The sequence below is a fragment of the Vulpes vulpes genome, chromosome 2 (assembly GCF_048418805.1).
Source record: "Vulpes vulpes isolate BD-2025 chromosome 2, VulVul3, whole genome shotgun sequence".
In the NCBI taxonomy this organism is placed as follows: domain Eukaryota; kingdom Metazoa; phylum Chordata; class Mammalia; order Carnivora; family Canidae; genus Vulpes; species Vulpes vulpes.
The window spans coordinates 84723089-84747335 of NC_132781.1; the positions used below are offsets into that span (position 1 = coordinate 84723089).

The 24247-nt window shown below is 43.5% G+C and overlaps 1 protein-coding gene across 1 annotated transcript in view; it reads right to left on the bottom strand.

The window, feature by feature from the left end:
* Nucleotides 1-3411: 3411 nt before the first annotated feature.
* The window catches only part of GRXCR1 (glutaredoxin and cysteine rich domain containing 1), a 114638-nt gene continuing 93802 nt past the window's right edge, over nucleotides 3412-24247 (bottom strand). Inside the window, exons 3-4 of the mRNA XM_025986038.2 lie at nucleotides 13313-13378; nucleotides 3412-3591 (exon numbers count right to left, since the gene is read on the bottom strand). Coding sequence (XP_025841823.1) covers nucleotides 3412-3591; nucleotides 13313-13378 — 246 coding nt within the window. The remainder of the gene's footprint in view (nucleotides 3592-13312; nucleotides 13379-24247) is intronic.

Genomic DNA, 24247 nt, shown 5'->3' on the forward strand with positions numbered 1-24247 from the left:
AACATTTCAGAATGGGGAATCCTTTGTGGAGGAACGGGGTTATCCAGTGTTTTGTAGGATATTTAGTAGTATCGATGGCCCCCATCTACTAGATGTAGTAGGAATGGTGGCAGTGGTACTAGTAGCTTTCAAGGTCATTTTTTCCCATATGGTAATCTTTGTCAAAAGAGACTCTCTATTCCACACTGCCTTGAATTGGCATCTTTCTTGAAAATCAATTGACCTTACTGTGTGTCTATTTATTTATTCTTTATTCTATTTAACTGGTCTACGTGTTTATTTTACTCTACTTATTAAACATTTTCTTGAATACTCTAAATTGCATTTTTATATAAATTTAAATTATTGGTGATCTTCTACAAAAATTTTGGTGGATTTTAGTTGATTTTGCACTGAAACTCCAGATATCTTTAAAATGTCATTTTTCAATCCAAAACAGAGTATATTTCCTCATGTATAAGGGTTCTATAATTTCCCAGCAAAACATATTATAGCTTTAAATGTAGAAGTCTTACACATATTTTGTAAAATATATTCCACATACTTAAAGTTTGCTGATAGTATTACAAATTGTATTAATTTTATATTCTGATTGCTTGTTACTTGTGTATTGCATTTCTAATTTTTATGAAATGATCTCAAATCCAATATTTTAACTTCACTTTGAAATTCAGTAATTTGTAGATTTCTTTGGATTTTCCACTTGGCAGTCATATTGTTTGCAAATAACGAACTTTATTTTTTCCCAATCTTTATGACTTCTTTTTTCTCGTGTGTTTCACTGGGGAGGACCTTTATCATAATATTTAATAGATTTCATAAAAGTGGACATTCACATATTCTTCTTGATCTTAGTGGGAAATAATTTAATATTTTTACCATGAAGTATGTTAGTTTTATGTTAGATTATGTTATGTTAGATTATGAAGTATGTTAGTATGTTAGATTTTCATATCCAATGAGTTCCTTTCTATTTTTAGTTCAAGTGTTGAGCTTTGCTCTAGCAAGCAGCCAACAGTACCATGATACCATGGAAGCTTTGTTTTGGGTCGTCTAAAGACAAGGGTATTTTGTTTTTTCTCTTAGCTTTATAAAATAACCCTTAATCCATGGCCTTGAATCTAAATGTGGGGCTCTTCTGGGATTTTAAGGAAGCATTCATTGTGTTAACCACGTGAATTCCAAACTCTGACTTTGCAACATGAGAAGCTATTGAAATTTCTGCTCAACTCTCGGCCTCTCAGCTACTTTCCTCCTCTGGGTGATATTTGACTTATAATAAATACATATTTGGTCTTTGTGCTCTTTCCTGGCACAGAACTAAAACTCTTAGAATGTAGGACAGCTTCTGAGTTGGTGAACATGTGGGGATGCTGGGAGAGGGACATGTTCTGACAGGGCATGGAAGCCCGTTCCCCACACCTCACCCTATGCATCTCTTCTACTTGGCTGTTCCTGAATGATAGCCTTCTATAATAAACTGGTAATCTGGTAGGTAAGATGTTTCTCTGGGTTCTCTAATCAACCCAAGATTGGGGGTCTTTAGAACCTCACATATCTAGTGGGTTGATTAGAAGCACAGGTGACAACCTAGACTTTTGACAGACATCTGAAGTGGTGGTGATAGGAGAACCATCTTATGGGGCTGAGCCAGTAGCCTATGAGATGTAACACCATCTCTAGGTAGATTGTAGGTGTCAGAGTCGCATTGAACTACAGGATACCCAACTGGTAGCAGAGAATTTCTTGGTGGTGTGGGGAAAACCCCCATGTGATGGAACTGGTCCCAGGATATTACTCTGCATAGGTAGGTTAGGAATCAGCCAAGGATTTGTGTGGATTTAATAAGCAAATTTGGTGGCTTCCCTCTGTCTGGTTCTCTTATTTCGGAATTTTCCCTTCAGTTCCAGATAGCCTACAATCCAAATGTCAATATTTATTTTTTTAATCCAATAAATTTGCACTTTCTTTATGAGCTATATTCTGTGCAAACTGGGAAGTGTTCTTGGAGGGTAAGCTGGATAAATGTAGGTTCATTTTGTTTCCCTTCTCCCAGTGATTGAATACCTTCTAGTTTCTTTCAGATTATAGTTGCTTTCCAATGCCTTCAGCAGTTGTTTATTTTTCATTATTTTGTTCAAAATAGATGTGTTATTAGTAAGAGGCTTAGTGTGCTATAAACTGTTCCACTATCATTGATTGTCCCTCCCCATATTGGATTTCTTACAGTTCCTCAAACACACAACTTTTCTCCAATCTCTGGGACTCCACATATGCTTTTCTTTACCCGAAGCACAATCACCCTTGCTCTGTGGCTAACTTGTTTCCAATTATCCTTCATGCATGAATTTAAACATCAGTTGCTCGACAAAGTCTTTTCTTACCATTTCTAACTCATCCAGGTTGGTTCTCCTGCTACAATTCCCATAGCACAGCGTACCATTCGTGGTATAAGACCCATCTTGCTGACACTTATTCATTTAATATTTTCTTCCTTCTTAGAGTATGGGCTGTGCGAGAATAGAAACCATGTCTTATAGCATGCCTCGCTGATAAGAAAGTACTTGGTAAAGATTTGCAGTTTTTTATAAGCGTAAAATGTTTTGATTGCCTTTTCACAAATATTGAGCAAGTGATTTATTAAAGTCATTCATAAGGGAATCCATCAGGATACAGACACATGTACAGGAAGGTAACAACCAATAATTATAACAAGATTTCTCTTTGTCCGCTTTGCCAACGCTGCCTGTGTGTTCAAACTCCGTCTAGCTCAAAAACACAACAACAGCACCTTTTGGGAGGGCTTTCAGTGACCATAGCACAAAGCAAATATTTAAAAAACTAAATCCAGATAAGTCTTCCGGCAGCTTTTATATCATCACCAAGAAATCCACCTGATAACATGGATAAATGACAATGTCATCAGCTCCAAGACTATTTTACTGCTTTAAAAAATTCTGCTAGGTGTGTAAATATGATCATATTCTTTTCCACTATCCAAAGGTCTCTGTAGCTGAGACACGTAGAAATGTGTTAGGCATCTCGGGAGTTGGATTAACTCATTCTAGACAAGAGGGGTAGATGGCCATAGGCACCATTAGGTAGGTTTTGTCATTTCTTTAGAAAATCAAACACATTCAACAAATCAGAGTTCAGATGTCCTGGAATGCTGCTGGGTGTTCCATTCATTTCAATGAGAAACCAGGGCCTAGCACAGGCATGGTACAGAGTCATTAAGCGGACGTTTATTTAATAAATCGACGAAAATGACCACAGTCAAAACGAAGGCAATTATAATAAACAATGTTTATTGATTAATCCATGAACATAACCTTTAAAAAAAATCAAAGTATAAACCATATTCTTGACTTTAGTTAAGAAAACAAGGTGCTCCCTGGGCGAGAGTCCCCCCTAACCAGCACAGCTCTTGCAGCGCTGAAGACCGTTCTCGTTGCAGGCGGTGCACTTCAGGGCCTTGAAAGAGTCTGTAAAGCAGTTTCGGAACACTGACATCTTGCTCCCGTGGCAGGCGGAGCAGGGCAGGAAGCCAAAGCCTCCGCAGGAGGGACACTCATGCGGATGCTGCACTCTCTGTAGTGGGAGGCCAAGGGACAAGAGGGGACAGAAAATGCGTTAGCATGAGCAACTCCATCAGCTCCCCTGTCTTTCTGCACTGTGGACAGTCGGAAAACGACTCTTGCATAACACGGTTGTGGACTTGAAATCACCCACCATTTACACACATAGAGACCCCGGGGAGGGCTCTATTATCCCACTGATGGCCACCAACAACACAACCTCCATCTGTGAAGGCTGGTACTATTTAGGGTAAAGGGTCTGAAGCTCTGGAAATCTATCATATGAAAACGCATATTTACAAACCAAACAATTCACGGGATGGTTATTCACATTAGAGGAAAGTACTGTAGCTTTCCCTTCAGTGCCTCTTAAGTTTTATATCTTTGCTTATAGAAGAGTTATCATTAACAGTGAGTCTGGAAAATCAGAAAACTAAACGCTAAAGGGTGGAGGAGCCACTATCAAGTGAAGATTTATTGTTGTGCTGCCCAAAAAACAAACCTAATGCTTTGTTATTTTAGAAGCACGTCCAAGTGCCTTCTTGTATAGCATCTCCCCTCACCCCATCCTTTACACAAACAGACACCTTCTACTGCAAAGCACGTAATTCAGGCATCTTTACCCTCATTTTCTATTTAAGGAAAGGGGCATAGAATTCTTAAGACATTTATCCGAGTCCATAAAACTTCCCACAAAGGCCATCCACCTTTCTACCTCAAGTAAAGATAAAATACCCTCATACTAGAATGAAAATAACTATGCGGTGTGTTGAGGATAATATTTTGAAAATTATTCACACACATTTCTATTTGCTCCTTTGAGTGCATATCCTTTGCTGGAGTCCACTAGAGGTATCCATCAGGCGGGGAGCTTAGGAGCCACTGCAGAATCACACCAAGAGAAACGTGAATTAATGCCAAGCTTCTGACTTGCAAAATAGGAGTCTGCGGCAGTGTTTGAAAGCTTGGTTTTGTGAAGAGAATAATTGCTAAAATAAGACTGGGAAATGTAAATACACACACACACACACACACAGAGAGAGAGAGAGAAATTCATTCAGGCATATTTCACATACACATGTGGATGGCCATTCTCTGGAGACTCACAACCGCACATACGAAAGTCCCCAAAGCACTCAAATGAAAAGGAACCTGATTAACTGGGTTTAACCCACCATTTCCCCAGCATTCACAGCTATGATAACCCTTCTCCCAGGAAACAACTACATAATCCTCTCACAATTAGTATCTTATGGAATACATTTTGGGAAATAAACATTAAGGGCATGATTGCCTGAAAATTTATATGTTCCCAGACTCCTTTTAAGATGTACATTTTCTATATATAACAAAGTTCACTTGCAATTACAGTTTGACTTGGCCATTATATGAGGATGGTGAAATCCATGTGATAACTCACTTTTAGTGGCACAGAATTGCTTTGATGGAAAGTAGTAGCTGGCAAAATGAATGTCACAAACAAGGAATTTTATCAAGATTATAGATTCAGGGACGCCGCCCGAGTGGCTCAGCAGTTGAGCATTGCCTTCGGCCCAGGGCATGATCCTGGGGTCCCGGGATCGAGTCCCACATCGGGCTCCCTGCATGGAGGCTGCTTCTCCCTCTGCCTGTATCTCTGCCTGTGTGTCTCTCATGAATAAATAAATAAAATCTTTTTAAAAAATTATAGATTCAAAACTAACCCAAGAAGTTAGATTGAGTGTGTATAGCAATCTAATTACTTTGTAGGTGAGTTTTTGTCATTTCTTTGTACAAAATTTGACCAAAATATGGTATAGTGAATTTACAATTTTATATTAAAAGGTTCTTAGAATAAAAAAAAAAAAAACACAGCTTTGAGTAAAAACAAACCTAGCTATGGGAAAAGAGGGTAGTTTAAAAGCAAATTATTGGAGAATTAGTAAATTATGGTGTTCTTATCAAATTTTAGAAAGACTATGATAAAGTAGACAGGCACTTGACATTCACTATGACAAGAGTTTGTATTAAAGATATAACAATGACCTGTACAGCACGAGCCCTGACTGGTCAGAACAGATATTGGGCTGGCCTAGGTCTTGGAGAAAGGAACTACAGAGACCCGGAGTCTGGGACTTCACCCATTAGTGCTAGATTATAACTAGGTCTAGTTCCAAGTGGAAGAGAGTTGTCAAAGTTTGCAAATAAAAATATGAGATGCCCAGTTAATTTGAATTTCGGGTAGACTACAGATAAATGTTTGTATAGGTATGTCTCAAATATTGTCAAACTATGGAAACAGCCCAAGTGACCCTTGACACTTGAATGGATAAAGAAGACATGGCATATATTTTTATATATTTTATATATTTAAAATATTTTATATAAATATATATTATATTATTTATTATATATTATATATTATAAAAGCAAAATAAATATACGTCATATATATTTTTTTATATATTATATATATATATATATATATATATATATATAAAATGGGATATTGCTCAGCCAACAAAAAGATGAAGTCTTGCCATTTGCAATGATGTGGATGGAGCTAGAGAGTCTTGTGCTGAATGAAATAAGCCAGACAGAAAAGGACAAAAACCATATGATTGCACTCTTATGTGGAATTTAAGAAACAAAACAAATGATGACTGGGGGGAAAAAAGAGAAAGGCAAACCAAGAATCAGACTCTTAACTACAGAGAACAAACATGTTTATCAGAGGGGAGGCAGGTGGGCGATGGATTAAATAGGTGATGGGGATTAGAGAGGGCACTTGTGATGAGCACAGGGTGATGTACGGAAGCGTTGAATCATTGCGCTATACACCGGAAACTAATATTACACAGTATACTCAGTAACTGGAATTTAAATAAAAACAAAACAAAAGAGCAAATTCCACGGTCTTTCCTCTTGCAGCCTTTAACCTTTATTTACATCCAAGCTTGTCTCCAATAACGTATTACGTGGGATCCCCAAACCTAAAAGGGTTCAAACGATAAATGCTGCAATTGAAACAGAAGTGGAGGTGGGGGTAGGGGCGTGGGTCTGGAGCCCCCACCGCTCCGCTAGCCTCCAGGAACCCCATTCATGTAAAGCCGTCCAGCACAATCTACTCCATTTGTCCTTCTAATAACAATAAATAATTCAGTCATTTCTCACTGTCTCCTTCGGAGAGCACTTGTGGTATAACGTTATACTTTTGTTAGACTGTGGTCCCAACCTAAAGAGACTCAGCAAAGAGAAAGAACTGATTTGAATTAGATGTATTAGGTGCAGCTAAGTGGACAGCTCTGCCCTCAGGACAGATGTTAAAAGAGCTAGAAAAGCCCCCTAAGCATGGGCAGTGTTCTAGGAAGGAGGAAGAGGGAACACCTGAAGTTAACAACAGTCATCACTCATGGCAACCAAACAGACTTCCACTCTCAGGGAGGAGGTTTGCTGCAGAGACATGGCACCTGAAGCGCTTGGCTCCGCGGTGCCCTGGAGCCCCCAAAGCAAGAAACCACGCATGGGGTGAGAATAGCACAGAGGCCTGAGTCTCCAGAACGGCCCTCCTCTGAATAGTGCTTTGGGTAGACACATGTCCATTTGGGGTGGAATTCAAGAAAAAAGGAATGAGAAGTCATCCTCCCTTTTGACCTATTTCTGCTCACATATACTCGGTGAGAGACTTTAAAAAATATACTCGGCAGGAGAGACACTTTCCGGTATTCATTCCTTCTGCAAATATGGAGTGTCTCCTTGCCAGGCACTGTACAGGGCACTGCGGATAGAGCAGCGAGCCAGACGCTTCCTCGTGGCTCTGGGCCCCACCCTTAGGTTTTTGAATAGGTCCACTCCCTACTGCAATCGTCTGAATTGCAGCCCAGGAGAACTCCAGGGTCTCTCACAAAGGACCGAGGGGACAGGGACAAGAGGGTGGAGCTCATGAATGGTGCTCAAATAGATTTCCTTTGTAGCCCAAACGCAAATCCAGGAATCTAAAGAGATTTTCTCATTAGCTAACACAGAAACATCAAGGGCCTTCAGTGTCTTCCTCGAGATTAGGAAATGAAGGTATTTACTATTTATTATCTATTATCTATTCCTATTCTAGGAGAGCTTGAAAGACTCTTACATATGCCACCAAAGAGGAAGTGATTTATCTGAGTTCTTGTAACCATGAACCTCATCATCCAGATTGTCTATGAAGCAAAAATATCCACATGACAAATTGTCCAAGAGCTCACACTTGGCGTGTAATCATCTCTGGACAATTTACCTCTGTCCGTGTATTTTGTTTTAAACTGTATTCAACAATTTAAGTCTGCAAATGATTGTTAAGTGCCCGCTAAACACCTCTCTGATCAAACTGCTAATAAACACAATCTTCCCCGATAATCAGTGTCCAGCGTCCTCAGTTTGCAGCCTTGAGAAAGAAGCCACTGAACAAAATACAGACACAGAGGAAATCTGTGGCTTATGATCCTAAACGTAGTAATCTAAATATATGAGCCTGATTCTTGAACCCAGGGTGACGGACTGCCCCATACCTACTTAAAAAAGATGCTTGGACTTCAGAGAGAGGTAGACACAGTACATGGCCTGATTTCCCAGATGAGTAGGTGGTGCTCTTCGGCCCTGGTCGGTGACTATGCCATGGCCACCCCCACTGGGAGGGGCAATCACTCAGAACCATGCCCCGCCAGGGAGGACTAGGGCAGTTTCTGACTGTTCCAATGCCCTGCAAAAATAACCTGTGCCATGTCTAGCATCTTCCACATGTAGCTAATCAACCTTACCTCTGTTCTTCATGCACAATAAATAAGTAGTCACTGGCCCTCAGGGGAGAGTCAGATTTTACAAGAAAAAAGTACCGGAAATGAACACTATGTTGGCAATCTCATTAGAAATGACAAGACTGTTCATATCTTTAAAAGAAATAGTAAGGCAAAAGCTTACTTGGAGCCTCTCTACCATCTGCAAGCTTTAATTCAGTATCTGCCATAACCAGATGTTTGCTAATACATCTCAAGGCTCCCCTGGCTTTCTCTGCGTGGACACCAGCAGGATCAGCTATCCATCATGGTTATTGTTTGGGGGGAACACTTCTTTGCTTCTAATCTCCAGCTTGTTTATTAAGATAAAGAAATACATAAATATATAAACAAGTAAATTTTACACAAATGGTGTTTTGATTTCATCCTTCTCACCCAAGCATTATCCTACAGGAAACAATTATTTTTCTCTTCTTTCTCATCAGTTAACTGCTTTGCCTTCTCAAAAAAGAAACCTTGGATGAAAGAGGACTCATCCATCTTTTCGCTCACCAAATACTTCTCGTCTATTATTTGCTAATCCCTGTTCTTGGCACTAGAAGTAAAGAATAGCACAAAATAGACGAGGATCGTGTGTCCACGTGGAGCTCATACTGTAGTGGGAGGATCCCCTGCAAATTTGGTCTCAGGAACAGAACCCCCACTGGTGCACCTAACTGCATTGAGCCCAAGGATCCACACCAGCTATTGCTGTATTCCACTGACAATCTTAATTTTTAAGTTAAGTTTAGTCCTTAAGTCCACTGACAATCTTAATCAATGAGTCAGGCCCATTCGGCTTCCCAGAGCAATTTTCACTGGGGCTGGATGTATGCTAAAATTATTTGACCGGGAAACTTGAAATTCTTTGCTGACTCTTAGAGCCCAACTGCAGCTACTGTGCCTCTTTCCTCACCATCACTTGGAATAACTACTAAAAACTAGGACCTGCATTACAAGGACCAGGAGAGTCATCGTCTACCACGTAGCACCAAGTAACAGCAAAGTAGAACTTGGCAAGATCTGTCTGGTGGCTCTCTAAAGTCTTTACTAACTCGTCTACCTTCCAGGATGCTTCACTCCGCTGAGAAGAGCCCAGTGCCAAAATCTAGTCTGTTCCCTGGACCCCATGTTCTGTCTACTTGAGCCTTGGGTCCTGCCACATGTGGTTGGATTTCTCAGACAACTAAATGACACTTCGTTGGAGCCATGACAGCATGAATTCATGCTGAAGACCACGGGCTTTGGAGTCAAGGTGACTAGAATCATGAATCCAACACTAGGTGTAAGGGCATCAGCAAGGGATTTAATCCTCTGTGTCTCCATTTCCTCGTCAGTAAAATAGGGATAGTAACAGAAGCCAGCCTGCAGAATAGTTTGGAAGTTTCAATGACGTCATACATATAAAACACTGAGAATATTACTTGCTACATAGTTAAGCCTCCGATGTTTCCAGCCTCATGAATATTTAACTCCTACTCCACTGCCAAGCATCAGCTTGAAGAATGGGATGGGTTTAGACCTGAATCTTACATCCCTTATCTGCTTTTCTTGGCTCTTCCACCTGCCTCTCTTGAGGGTCAGTATCTTTACCTAGGTTAGCATGCCTCAAGCCCTAGCCCCTTTCATAGGCAGAGTTTAGGGCTCGATTTCTCTGCTAGTTTTGTTTTTTGTGAAAAGCAGCCAAATAGAGTTATAGCACCTTCTAGCAACTACAACAGAAGAAGGCAGTAGCATACAATTCTTTTCAACGTCAAGAATCATCTTAAGGCACCTGGGTGGCTCAGTGGTTGAGCATCTGCCTTCAGCTCAGGGCCCTACCCTGGGGTCCCGGGATCGAGTCCCACATTGGGCTCCCTGCAGGGAGCCTGCTTCTCCCTCTGCCTGTGTCTCTGTCCCTTTCTCTGTGTGTGTCTCATGAATAATTTTTTTTTTTTGTAAAAAAAGAGGGCAGCCCCAGTGGCTTAGCAGTTTAGTGCTGCCTTCAGTCCAGGGCATGATCCTGAAGACCCGGGATCAAGTCCCACATCCAGCTGCCTGCATGGAGCCTGCTTCTCCCTCTGCCTGTCGCTCCTGTGTGTGTGTGTGTGTGTCTCTAATAAATAAATAAAATATTTAAAAATAAATAAATAAATAAATAAATAAATAAATATAAAAAAGAACTATCTTAAATATTTGTACCCTATTTATGCCATCTGTAGAATGGAGACAGAATTAAATAGAACAAAATCTTCCTTCTGAAATTCTTTGAGCTGAGAAAGAGGTTATATTTATATAGCATGATGATGTTAATCAAGTTGAATTAAGGGATTATAGACTCAAAGAATAAAAGTCCATGAACAGCTAAGCCAATCATCAATCTTTAAAAAAAAGCAATGAGATTTACCTTATATGACTCTAAAAGATGCTGTTAAACCACAGAAATAAAAACAATATGATATGACAATGGAACTGACCAGAGAGCTCAAACCAAGGCCCAAGTATATATGGGGATTTACTATTATAGAAAATTGGCACAACAAAGCAATAAAAAGATAGATTATTTAATAGGTGATTTGGGGAAGCTATCTCATCATAAGTAAGAAAAAAAAGTTCATTCTATATAAAGACCTAGATGTGAAACGTTATAAAGTTAATAGAAAGGAATGCAGGATACTATCTATGTGACCTTAAGATGAAAGGTTACTTCATTATGAGGCTGAATGATCAATTTGATGATATCAGAGGATTTCTGTTGGGTAAAGGCCATCCTGAAAGAAACTGAAAAAAGGAAAAGAAATATTGACAATGACTAAAACAAACAAAAAACTAATATTTAGAATACAGCAGGAGCTTCTGAAAACCAACCAAGAAAAAAGACAATTCCAAGACTTTTCTGATGTGAAGTATAAGAATACACAATTTACACACAAAAAATTAAAATCTAACAATCACAAATGAGATACCAAATTCAGTGGTCATCAGAAAAATGTAAATTAAAAAAAAAAAAAAAAAAAAAAAAAAAAAAAGAAAAATGTAAATTAAACCCATAAGGCAATATGTCTTTACACCTACTATGATAGCAAAAATTAGAGAACAGAACCTTAGAAAACAAGGTAAAATAGTCAAGAATGCAGAAACAAACAAACAAAAGAATGTGGGAACACACCGAATTTCTTTCTCTACAAAAGGGAGCATTTGCAAGGTGCAACCATTTCAGAAACCCCTCTACCTAGAAAATTAAGTGTATGCTTAGGCAATGTCTACTCCCAGAGAAATCCATAAGGGAATGTGTTCAAGGTTGTTCCTGGCTGCACTGTTTGAGAAGGGTGTAGTAGGACAGCTGGGTGTCCATCAGTGGGAAAGTAGGCAGATAAAAAATAGTGGGTGGTCACCATGGAGCTGCACTGTCCACTGGCCACATGGGACTATTCACATTTAATTTTAAATCAAGTAAAATCATATAAAATTAAAAATCCAGTGTATCAGTCACACTAGCCATATCATTCACTGTCATAGTGGCTATGACGTGCTCAGTAGCTCATCTAGCCTGTGGTTCCTACTTTGGACAATACAGATATAAAATATTTCCATCATGAGGTAGTTAGAAGACATGGATTAAATGTTCGCATAGCAACATAGATCGTCCTTGGAAACACAGCACTAGTGAAAACACTCTGCAACGAGACTAGGCATAATGCATAACAGCATTATGTACATTAAAAAATGTACACAGAAAATAATGATACGCATCAACCAAGTTAAACCACTTAAATAAAAAGATATGCCAAATTACTGGTTTTACAGGGTTGGAGTCAAATATAGAGACAAAAGGAAAAAACAAATAAATGCAACCATCCAGATATTCAAGCTGAGAGGAGCTTCAGACTACGAAGTACACGTCATCACTGTGTTTGGTCCTTCTGGGAAAGATCACAATATGAATAAAACGTGATTCCTAAAACCAAGGAGCACATAGCTCATTTGGGACATGAGTCAACCAACCAAAGAAAAGTAATGCAAACGTCAAAAGACTTGGATAAGCACCCAACAAAAAAAAGAAGGCTACAGGAATTCCAAGATGAGACAGGCCAGGAATGATCTGGGGAAGAAGGGATCCCCCACACGGGTCTCGAAGATCGCGGGAGGAAACGAGGAACTGGACCAAGAGCATTCCAGCCAGACACAAAGGAACGGTAGGAAGAGGCCACACATGGTTCTCTCTGTCAAGTGGGCACAAAAGATGGTAGAGAATCAGACCCGTGGCCGGTAAAGGAGACTGAAGCAAGAGGAACCGGTAGCGGCCTACAGACACCAGGTGACCATATCACCTGGGCATGTCCCGGTTCCCCTGCGCAGGCCCAGAACAATTATTAATATATACTTTTCACTGTCAAAACGTCCCAGTTTGGGCAAGAAAATATATGAAAACATACGTTCTACCCATCGAACTAGGCTGATGAGATAGCTTAGCAGAGGGCGTCCTGGTCCCATACTGATGTGCTACATTATGGATGTGAGCCAAGCACCGCTCTGATGCTCCACTTATAAGCATTGGGACAAAATTAAAGTGTGCACTTTTGGAGAAATAATTTCTCCGTCATCTTTGGAAACGATAAGCTGGTCCACGGGAAAAATAATTTAAATGAAAAATTGTAAACGTGCTTCAAGACAATGGCCTGCTCCTGAAAGCCCTCATCGCCACCTCTATTGCCAAGAATCAGACTCTAATAAAGCTGACGAGACTTCCCGCCCAACAGTAGGAGGTGGGTAGAAGCGAAGCCTCAAGTCACTCCAGCCGGAGCAAACCTAACGGCAGGGGATCTCAAAGTAAAACTGCCACACGTATCCTGTGACGTGTTCGTGAGAACACGGGGAGAAAAATTCAATAAGGAAAACTCAGTTACAATCAGAACGTGTTTAACATTTTGATTACTAAAAATAAGTTGCCAAAAGCACAATTACCTCAATTTTGGTTAAGAGGTCTTGCAGTTCTCCTGATTCATTCATTGACAAAATTTTCTCAGCACCCTATTAACAAGAAAGAGTGGGGATGGGGAAGAAAATCCAGTTTGTTAGTATTGGAGGGAACAGTTCTAGGCAGGAGAGCTTAACCCACAAGAGACTGCACGCCGTACTCCCCTCAGGTCTAAGTAACCCCACGACCAGGAGGCCAGAGAGGGGAGCTCATTCCTCTTTCCCTTCACCTATTGTCCCACGTAGCGAGGCTTGGTGACAGCAAACGGAAGACTGCCAGCCGGAGGGGACAGCCCGCAACTTGTCACAGGTATGGAAGGTTCCAGAACACCCTTTGCAGTTGTTCCCAGGGCCGCAGGCAGCTCGGCCTTCTGGGAGAGGGAACCATGGGCCGACAGGCAGCCAGGACTGTCTGCCCCGAGGTCCCCACGGTGCTGACATGACCCCTTGGAGTCCTGCGTGTAAAGCCAGCAGCAGCTGGCGGCGGTGAGCAAGTGAATAGGCCCTGGCACTGAGGAAGCACACACGTGAGCGAGGCAGCCAACCTCACCTCCTGGGGGACAGACCCCAGCACTAGCCCGAGGCCAGCCTCAGCGACACCAGGCCCAGGTGACAATTCCGAGGCTACCCACGAAGGAAGCAGAATGGGAATGGGACACCAGCAGGGGCCTCACTGCACCGCCAGTTTTCACTTCTAGAACTTTACTATGGGGGCCCCTGGCGGGTCTCAGTGGTGGGCACCTGCTTTCGGCTCAGGGCATGACCCGGGGTCCCAGGATCAAGTCCCACATCGGGCTCCTGGCATGGAGCCTGCTTCTCCCTCTGCCTGTGTCTCTGCCTCTCTTTCTTGTCTCTCTCAGGAATAAATAAAATCTTTTAAAATAATAATAATAATTTAAAAATACAGGTCTACTATGAAAACGCAAGAAGGGGGGCAATGTTTGCCCTTCCCGCAAGGCCACGGCACCTCTTCTCACTACTGCGTCCTCCTTCCTGAGTCCAGCCTCGCCATCTCCTACCCGATTGCCCCAAGCAGAGCCACAGAGAGGGAAGGAGACTGTTCCCCGTCAAGGGCAGAGGCCGTGGAGGCCTGTCCACACTGGCTCCTGACACCGAGTGACCGTGGCAGGCACAGAGAGGCCGTGGAACCAAGTGTTGATGAACCACCCAGCCTGGGACAGAGCATCCCCTTCCTGGATCCCTGTTGGTGCTGCACATGGTGGGAAACACAAAAACGCCCTTCAAAAATTGTAAAAGTCTTCATTTTTAGGAAAGTTACAGTGGATTTTTATGTAAATGCGCAACAAAGGAGCCCCAAGGTAGAGCGGCAAGAAGTTGGGGGGGAGCGCAGAGAAGGAGAGACGGAGGCTCAGGGAGTCACGTCGTGGGCTGGCCTGCCCACTGGGGCCGCTGGGATGGGCCTGGGGATGGGCCGCTGGGATGGGCCGTGGGGATTCCCTGCTGGGATGGGCCTCCAGGATGGGCCCTGGAATGGGCCATGGGATGGGCCCCGGGATGGGCCACAGGGATGCACCACTGGGATGAGCCGCAGGGATGGACCACTGGGGATGGGCCTCAGGGATGGGCCACAGGGATGGGCCCCAGGATGGGCCGTGGGGATGGGCCACCACTGAGGGAGGCCTCTGAGGTTGGGGGGCTCGCAGTGTCGGTGCACGGGGGCCTTTAGTTCTGCGTTTTCGGGGTGCTTCAGTTTATCTTCATCAGCATCAGAGGTGTCAGCCTGATGTACATGTTACAAAGTACAGTGGAGGCTGGCACGGGCTCCAGGGGACACGCTTGGCTCCCCCAGGCGGTCAGGCTCCTTGGGGCTGCAGAAGACACGCCCACGGTGACAGCCAAGGCCACCGAAGCCCCGAACAGAACAGGAAATTCTAGGAGCCAGCAGCTGCAGGTGCTATTTTCCCGTTGCCCCGCATGAGGAGCCAGTTCCAGGCTCTGGCCGTGGAGGGGCAGCCCGAGAACCGGGCCTCGCGCCTCCCCAGGCCAGCTCTGCCCTTCCACGACCCCCAACAGCACGAAGGTCGCAGAGGGGCCCTCAGAGAAGCCACAGCGGCCCTGATTCCCCGCCCGTCGGCCACCCCCAGGTCACCCCCGCAGGTGCCCAGAACTCTCGGTGCAGGCGCGGAAGGGACGCCGGCTCCAACCCTCAGGGACTTGCCCCGACTCCGGCCACACCCGCCCCGCACCCTGGGTGCTGCTGGAGCAGCCCCGTGTCAGCAGAGCTGCCCCTGCTCCCGGAGCCACAGCTGCCCCCGGGTGCCCAGGGGCCCACCCAGAGCTGAGGGGACACCCCGTGCCCGACACCAGGCCCCGGGGTGGCCCTCGGCTGCTCACCCGCCCTCCGGCCTGCAGCCTCCCCTTGCAAGGAGCACAAACAGTGAGGTCATCTCCAGCGTCCCACCATGTCCCACAGCGTCCCACCACGTCCCACCACGTCCCACAGGATCCCACAGCGTCCCACTGTGTCCCACAGTGTCCCACAGCATCCCATCGCATCCCACTGCATCCCACGGCATCCTATGGTGTCCCACAGTGGCCCACTGTGGCCCACGGCATCCCACCACGTCCCACAGTGTCCCACAGCATCCCATCGCATTCCACTGCGTCCCATGGCATCCTATGGTGTCCCACAGTGGCCCACCACGGCCCACTGCAGCCCACGGCATCCCACTGCATCCCACCATGTCCCACAGCGTCCCACAGTGTTCCACCGTGTCTCACCGCATCGCACAGTGTCCCACAGCATCCCATCGCATCCCACTGCATCCCACGGCATCCTATGGTGTCCCACCGCATCCCACGGCGTCCCACCACATCCCACGGTGACCCACAGCATCCCACCGCGTCCCACAGCATCCCACCACATCCCACGACATCCCACCATGTCCCATGGCATCCCACCGTCCCACAGCGTCCCACAGCATCCCACCACATCCCACCGTCCCACCATGTCCCGCGTCCCCCCTGCGCTGACCCAAGAGCGTGACCCCTCTGGGTAGGATGAGGGAATCACTGCCCCCTCCTCTCCCAAGCAGCAGCAGCAGCAGCAGCAGGTTGAGGAACCCAGCCCAGCCCAGCCCATAGGAAAATTAGATTCCTTGGGTCCTGAGGCCCTGACGTTGCTTGGGGTGTCCTCCACCTACCCTGCTGAGCACCTTGCCTCCCTATCCAAAGGTCTCCTGCCCCACAGCCTTCCAGCAAAAGTTAGTACTTGATTTCTAATTATTCTAATCATCACTTGCTTTATAAAAACACTGGTGTGTCTGAAAAAAGGGACTGTAGTTTTGGAAGTATTGACATTCTTAGGGAACCATCTTTCCAGGTTGGTATTCGGCTAAAAGTATCACATGTGAGTTTATTAACTTTTGAAATGTAAGCCTAGGAGCCTCCGGGTGGCAGGGCTCAGGGGTTGAGCATCTGCCTTCATCCCAGGGCATGACCCTGGGGTCCTGGGATCGAGTCCTGCATCAGGCTCCCTGCATGGAGCCTGCTTCTCCCTCTGCCTGTGTCTCTGCCTCTCTCTGTGTGTGTCTCTCGTGAATGAATATATAAAATCTTAAAAAAAAAAATGTGGGTCTACCATTCAGTTCCATGCAAGAAGAAATTAATCTTTCTATTACTCGGTGGAGTTTACCAAGACTTCCAGGATGCCTACAGAAATATTTCTAATGTATTTTTCAATTGATTCAGAATTTTCTAAGAAAATTAATACAATCCGGGAATTAATGATAATAGTAATGTTTTGGGTGCATCCGCTCTTTTAATCATCAGTGCAAAGTAAGCATTATTATTTCATTTTTTCAAATAAAGAAAGTAAAATTGGAAGAGAATAAGGAACATGCCCAGCACCTGTCAGTTAATCAATACAAAGCCTGGCCACATCTTGAATGCAGGTGGTGCTGCCTGTTAAAGCTGCACTCGCTCCATTGTGCCACCCATGCTGCCCACACACTGATAGGACTTATCAGTGAAAACAGGGTCCCGATAAATCCTAGTCCGAGGAACAGGACAGCCTATGACTGGGATTGATTGTTGACAGGTGCCCAAGAAAGTAAAGAGCGTGAAAGCTTTCACTGCAATGACTCTAAGCAAAATGAATGTGCAGAGCAGCTAAGGAACCGCCCCCCCCCCCCAAGTTCTTTCGTTATGCCAGGGTCATGCCTTATTTGGTTATTTCAAATACGCTGCATATTCCAGGAGAACATTCATTATAAACTTCGACACATGAAATTAACTCTACTCTCAAATTCTTCCCACCCTAAGATTCTGAGCAGCGAGCTGTGTCATGTGAACAAGCTGCTTTATTTCAAATGTAACAAGCTCCTCAGACAAAGATAAGACAGACCACATACTCTTTCCCCACTTGAATCACCAAAAAGAGACTCCTCACACCTTCACGGAACAAGAGTAAGATGAGAAAAGGTATCAGCCCCTTGCTGATTGGGACGGCCAGAGATATACCCATCGTTCTTCATCCGTGAATGTGCAAAAGTCTGCAACCAGACCCACTCATACTCATGTCCATTCATTTATTCCCACATTCAGCACAGCTTTGAGCCTCTGCTGTGGGTTAGGCACTGAGCTGTTAGAGATATGAACAACAAACAAACAAATAAAAAGGCTCCCTGTCCATGAGGGAATGTGAAATCTTTTGGAGGAGATAGATGTTAAACAAAAGATCACACAAATGAATGCAAATTTGGAACCATCAAAAATACTACAAAAGAAGGATCCCTGGGTGGCACAGCGTTTGGCGCCTGCCTTTGGCCCAGGGCGTGATCCTGGAGACCCAGGATCGAATCCCACATCGGGCTCCCGGTGCATGGAGCCTGCTTCTCCCTCTGCCTGTGTCTCTGCCTCTCTCTCTCTCTCTCTCTCTGTGTGACTATCATAAATAAATAAAAATTTAAAAAAATACTACAAAAGAGATATTGGGATAAGATGTAAAAGCGTACATAACAAGGTGCAACTAACCTAATCAACAAGGTTAGGGGTGTAATGATTCATTTGTTATCTTTATGTAAAAGAGGAGGTAACCGAGCACATAGAGAAACTGAAGGAAGGAAATCATTTAGGGCAATAAGGCTACCAAATATCGCATGTACACGACTTTCGTGGTCATCCCTTCCTTTGATTCAAAAGAAGAAGAACTATGTTCAGTAAAACTTCCTATCAGATTCTGCATGGTATTTTGGGTTGGAGCCCTGGAAGAAACGTATGTAAGATACCCGGCCACAGTGTAAGCAATCTATTTCACCAATAAGTCAAGGAAACCTTAAGATTGCCATCAGCCAGCGTGGATCATACTCTTCCGAATTTCTGTGAAGAGCTGTAGATCAAGGGTTTCCAAACACCATCATCCAAAACCAAAATAAACAAATAAAAACACTTAAGTGTTGTGTCTGAAGAATTACTTAAAATCACACGTGCAGACTGAAGCCGCCTCCGGGCTGACGGACCTCCATGCTGCTATCCAGGCTCCAGGAATCCACATGGAACTCCAACGTTTGGAAACTATTGACCTGAAATTTCTGAGAGGTCCAGAAGAACTAGAAGAAAAATGTTCTCATTAACCAACACCAAACGCAACTTTTAATGGGTTTATACATATAAGCGTATCGTATGCTACTCATGCATATTACACACTACCTTGTCTTCATTTTTATTCACATTTATCCATACAACTGCTTCTTCCTCTTAAGAAAGTCGCCCCCAATAAAAGATCCATATGATGATATCATAATTGAATTAAAAATTCAAGACCTGAGGAATGTCCTAAACACATTTCAAAACAGTAGCTAGGACTGAGCCCTAAATGTAATTCTAAGCCAGCCCCTCAGCTGAAACAAAGTCTTTCTTGGCCTAGTAGCCGAAATGCGATGCCTTCCAGATGCTTTAGGTGATCTGGCTACGATAAGAAATAACACCCTTGCTTCTTCATTAACTGGTAAAAGATAGTCTCCAAATAAATGCCGTCACAGAAGCGGCTCTTTACTCAAGTAGTACAAGGTTTCATCCTCCCTGCTGGCTTCAGGCAGGCTCCTTTGGCCTCTCCCTTCCGCAACCTCCCTGCCATCCATTTCGCTCTCTTTTACTGAACATCCTACGTTGCTGTCGGTGTCTCTGCCCACGACTGGGATGACACGCAGACTCCACAGCATGGTTGACAAAACCCTCCAGGATCTGGAGGCACCAGCCCTCCCAACCCTGACCTTTAACACCTTGTATTCCACATGCTCTGAATCTCTCTCCTTCTTGCGGATGTGACAGGGTCTTCCATGGGGATAATAGGCCTTTGCGCCTGTTCGTACCTTGGCCCGAAGCTCCAGCTCCTTCCCACCCTCTCCTGGAAAACTCCTAGGCATCCTTCCACACCCGACTGAAACATTAGCTTATGGATGAAGCTTCTTCGATTCTCCCAGACAAAAAATGGGTATTGCGGCCTCTGTGTTCTCATGCCATGCTGGGCCCCAGTGCACGGCGAGCCCGGTGGTGGATCTGGGGCCCAGGACCCTGCGAGGTGCACCACACACACTCCCTAAGGTCAGTGGCAAACACAGCGCTAGATTCCAGGTGGCCGCTGCTCACAGTGAGTGCTGATCCTAAAGGACAGGTCAGCCAAGGCCCAAACCAGAACGCACCTGGGGCAGGTGAGTCTACAGCTGATGCCATGTGACAATAGAGCACCGGCCCCTCGGGGACTGAGGCATGAGGGCCAGGAGGTGCCCCTTCAGCCCCTTGCAGTGGCTACCTGATGGGGAGTGAAGGGTGCACCCCTGGGAGCTGTGCCCCGATGCAGACCAGGAGGCCTGGGCCGTGCAGCACCAGGGGCGGGAGGCGAGAGCAGAGGGCAGGGTGATGCTGAGAGTTTGATGGCTGCTGAGGGGTGTCTGTGGCTGCCAGGTTCCCCCAAAATGGGGCCTAGGACACCCAGGGACGGGCCGCCTGAGCTCACATGGGGAATCAGCCCTGGGTTGCCGATGGGACGTGAACAGACTCCGTTGAGCTCCTGGCCGGGGTCGGCCCCGAGCATCCAGAGCAGGTGTAGCCACACCTGGGCAGCGCCAGCCAGCACCCCCCTCCAAGGAGCACGGTTTCCCTGCATCCCTGGCAGGAAGGATGAACTACAAACCAGTTGACTTGGTTTGTGTAATTCTAAAACACTGACTTTGGGGTCTTAAAAAAAATGCCTGCCAAAGACAGTGATTTGGGTTTGGGGTAATTAACGCCCAGTCGCCTCTTTTCAGTGTCGCTATAAAGAAAATTTTCTCACAGGGGCCAATTTTGATTTTTTTATAATAAAGCCATATCATCAAAGTGGGTGATCACGGGGATATATTATTCTCTTTTCTATGCAGAAGGCCATCTCTCTTGTTCCTCTCTCTATTTTCTCTTTCCTTTAAAATTAATATCAAATCATAAAAAAGTGACATCAATTCACTAGGTTTAAAAAAAAAAAAAAGGATAGTATTGGGAGCTGAGCTACAAGCCAGAAGACTGTTTTAATTAATACACTAAGACTGCTGTCTACTGTGTCACAAAATTCTCTGCATAAACTGATTTTTAGAATGCAGTGATTAAAGGGTATTTTTAAAATTCAAATTGACATATAACATTTTTCCAGTCTACGGGGCACAATATAACGATTCAATATTTGTATATGTTGCAAAATGATCACCGCGGTAAGTCTGCTTGATGTCCATCACCACGCGGAGTAGCACATTTTTTTCTAGTAATGAGAACTTTTAAGACCTACTTTTCTGGAAGCTTTCAAACCCACAATGCAGCATTGTTAGCGATAGTTACTACGCCACACATTACAGCCCCAGCGTTTATTTATTTTATAACTGGAAATTTGTACCTTTTGACCCCCTCCATCCTGCCTGCCTGTCCCACACCCCCACTTTTGGCAACCACTGATCTGTTCTTTGTATCTATGAATTTGTTTTTTTTTTTCTTCTTTAGATTCCACAAATGAATAAGGCTGGCTGGCTGGCTTACTTCACTTATTAGCATGATACCCTCAAGTCCATCCATGTTGTCAAAAATGACAGCATTTCATTCTTTCTTCAGGCTGAATAATATACATTTTTACATATATATATATACATATAAAATAAATATATTTCTATATGAACATCACAGTTTCTTCATCCAGTCATCCAATAATGAACACTGAGGTCATTTCCATATCTTGCCTATTGAAAATATGGCTGCAGTGAATATAGGGATGCATATACCTTTTTGAGTTAATGTTTTTGTTTTCATTAGATAAACACCCAGAAGTGAAATTGCTGGATGATATTATGGTTCTATTTTCAATTTTGTGAGGAACCTCCGTGCTGTCTTCCACAGTGGCTGCACCAATTCTCTCTAACACTTATTTCCTGTATTTCTGATTATAGGACTTCTAACAGGGATAAGGTGATATCTCATCGGGCTGTTTATTTGCATTTTCCTGACAGTAATGTTGAGCACCTTTTCATGTACTGGTACGTGTTCTTTGGGAAAAAAAAAATCTATTCGGATCATCTACCTATTTTTTAATTGGGTCGATTGTCTTTTTGCTATTTAGTTGTATGAGTTCTTTATATTTTTGGATATTAGTCCTCTATCCGGTATATAATCCGCAAATATATTCTCTCATTTGGTAGGTTGCCTTATCATTTTGGTTGATGGATTCCTTTACTATGCGGAAGTTTGTGGTTTGATGTAGCCCCACTTGTTTATTTTTAGAACTAAAGGTTTTCTGAATAAGACTCCAAATTCAATCCCGGTGCCTCCAGTAAGAAATTAATTTAATTTGGACAAATACTGTAAACTCTTTAAGATTCAGCTGCCTTATTTGTAAATTGGGTATAATTATGTTTCTAGTGTTGTTGTAAAGATTACATGAGATGATATATAAGTCCAGAACACGATATGACGCACAATAGGAATTCAATAACTGGTAGTTGTTTATTATTATTATTATTATTATTATTATCATTGAACTCTGAGAAAATTTGTGATTTAAGATCAATTTTGAGTGCACAAAATTTGGTCCGCAAACATTTCCTATCTAGAGTCAATAAATAAAAAAATGAAAAGAAGATCAAAAAGAGTATTACATTGTTTTGGATGGAGCCACCATTAAGTAAAGAATGTAATTTTTTTAAAAAGGAGGTGGGGTGTTATACAAAATAGTGGGATGAAAGTGACTTATTGAAAAGAAAAGGTGATATAAAACTTGAGGACTTTCCAGCTAAGATGTAGATTTGCTAAAGTATTCTTCATTATGAGAGATTTAGCCAGCTTTCAGCTAGGGCTCTCTGGAAAGTCAGAGACTAAGGACAATTAGTGAACAACAGTACTGAAAAGGAATTGAGTTGATTATTTTTCTTGGATAACATGGATATTTAGTCACTCGGTGAGAAAAATATATGCGGAAGATTCACATGGTGAGGGGAATTGAGAAATATAATTAGTTGGTCAAAATTGTCCATTATAAATCGTTAATAAGAGGGCGCTCCTACTCAAATAGGCCTAGATCCCAGATGGGATCCAAGGATGTTTAGACATGGACAGGCTACTGAAGAGTCAGTCATCACTGAAGCTTACGCATTCAATTATGAGCTTAGTGAAATTGCCACCCCTACCTAGTTGCTACCTACAAAGATTTTCTGCAGTGTTTTGAAGTTCATGGTCATGAAATGAAGCAGACGTCCCATTTTTATAAGGTACTATAATGCTAAAGAGTCATGAGTTGTCTAATAATCATTCTTTTTAAACTCATAAGGATGACCCAATGCATCTTTTAAGATGGCAGCAGGAAATGTGGATGCCCAGAGTTTAGCTGAGGAGCATTAAGGAAAGGATAATCTACAGACACGGGGATGACATTTGGCAAACCAAGCTTGGTGAAAACACCGGGGGTGGGCAACAACGAAGCTAACAATCTTGAGGAAGGTACCGTAGGACAGAGCCTAATGGAAGAGGTGGCCATGGGAAGGGTCTGAGAAGAGCTCAGCAGCGGACCCAACTGCACCTCAGCTTGAAGGGAGCAGAAAACGCAAGTAGCCTCTCTCTCCCGCCTCACTCAGATTTCCCCCTGGGCCTCCCTCTGACTGAAGGCAGAAGGCAAAGGATCTGTGTGGTGGCAACTCTGAAGCTCCTTCCTGAGGCTCAGAACAGGTCGGTGAAGGGGAGAGAAGGGATCTAGAAGAGAAAGCAGAAAGTAACGAGCCCACCAGCCATGAATCACAGGATTCCTTTCATTCTGCTGGAGTCGATCACAATTTGAGTCCATCTATTATGTGTCTTCAGAACAAGAGAATAAAAATATGAGAATCTTCCTGTAATCCTATGGCGAAAGGAAGTGAATCACATGGGTAACAAGATATGTTGGAAAGGCTGAACCGCTGGAGTTAAAACTGTGGGTTTGGCCACATATTAAATCCTGTCCCTGATACTTAATTGGGTGTACAGCTTGGGCAAGTTACTTAAGCCCTCAAAACCTCAGTATTCTCAGCTATAAATTGAAGAGAAAAATATCCCCATCAGGTAGGGTTGTAAGAAATAAATGAGATAAGGCATGTTACGTGCTTAGCATAGAACCAGGCACGTGTGGAGCCTCGGTAATGAGAATCATAGTTGTTCATTTTTGTTATTTTTAGCAAGCTAGTAGAATTAATGGATTTGCCACTGAACCTAATCCCAAAGATCTATTTTGAAATCCTCATTGTCAACTGTTTTCTTTTTAAAATCAACTGCAGTGACCTCCTTATTGTGGGACTACCCTCCTTGTATTATTGTTGTGGAGACAATATTAATTACCTCCACTCCACTGTCACTATCCATTCTCCTTTTTAGTCAGAGAATCCTCTAAAATTTATTTACACACAGCTTATAGTGAAAGACTAT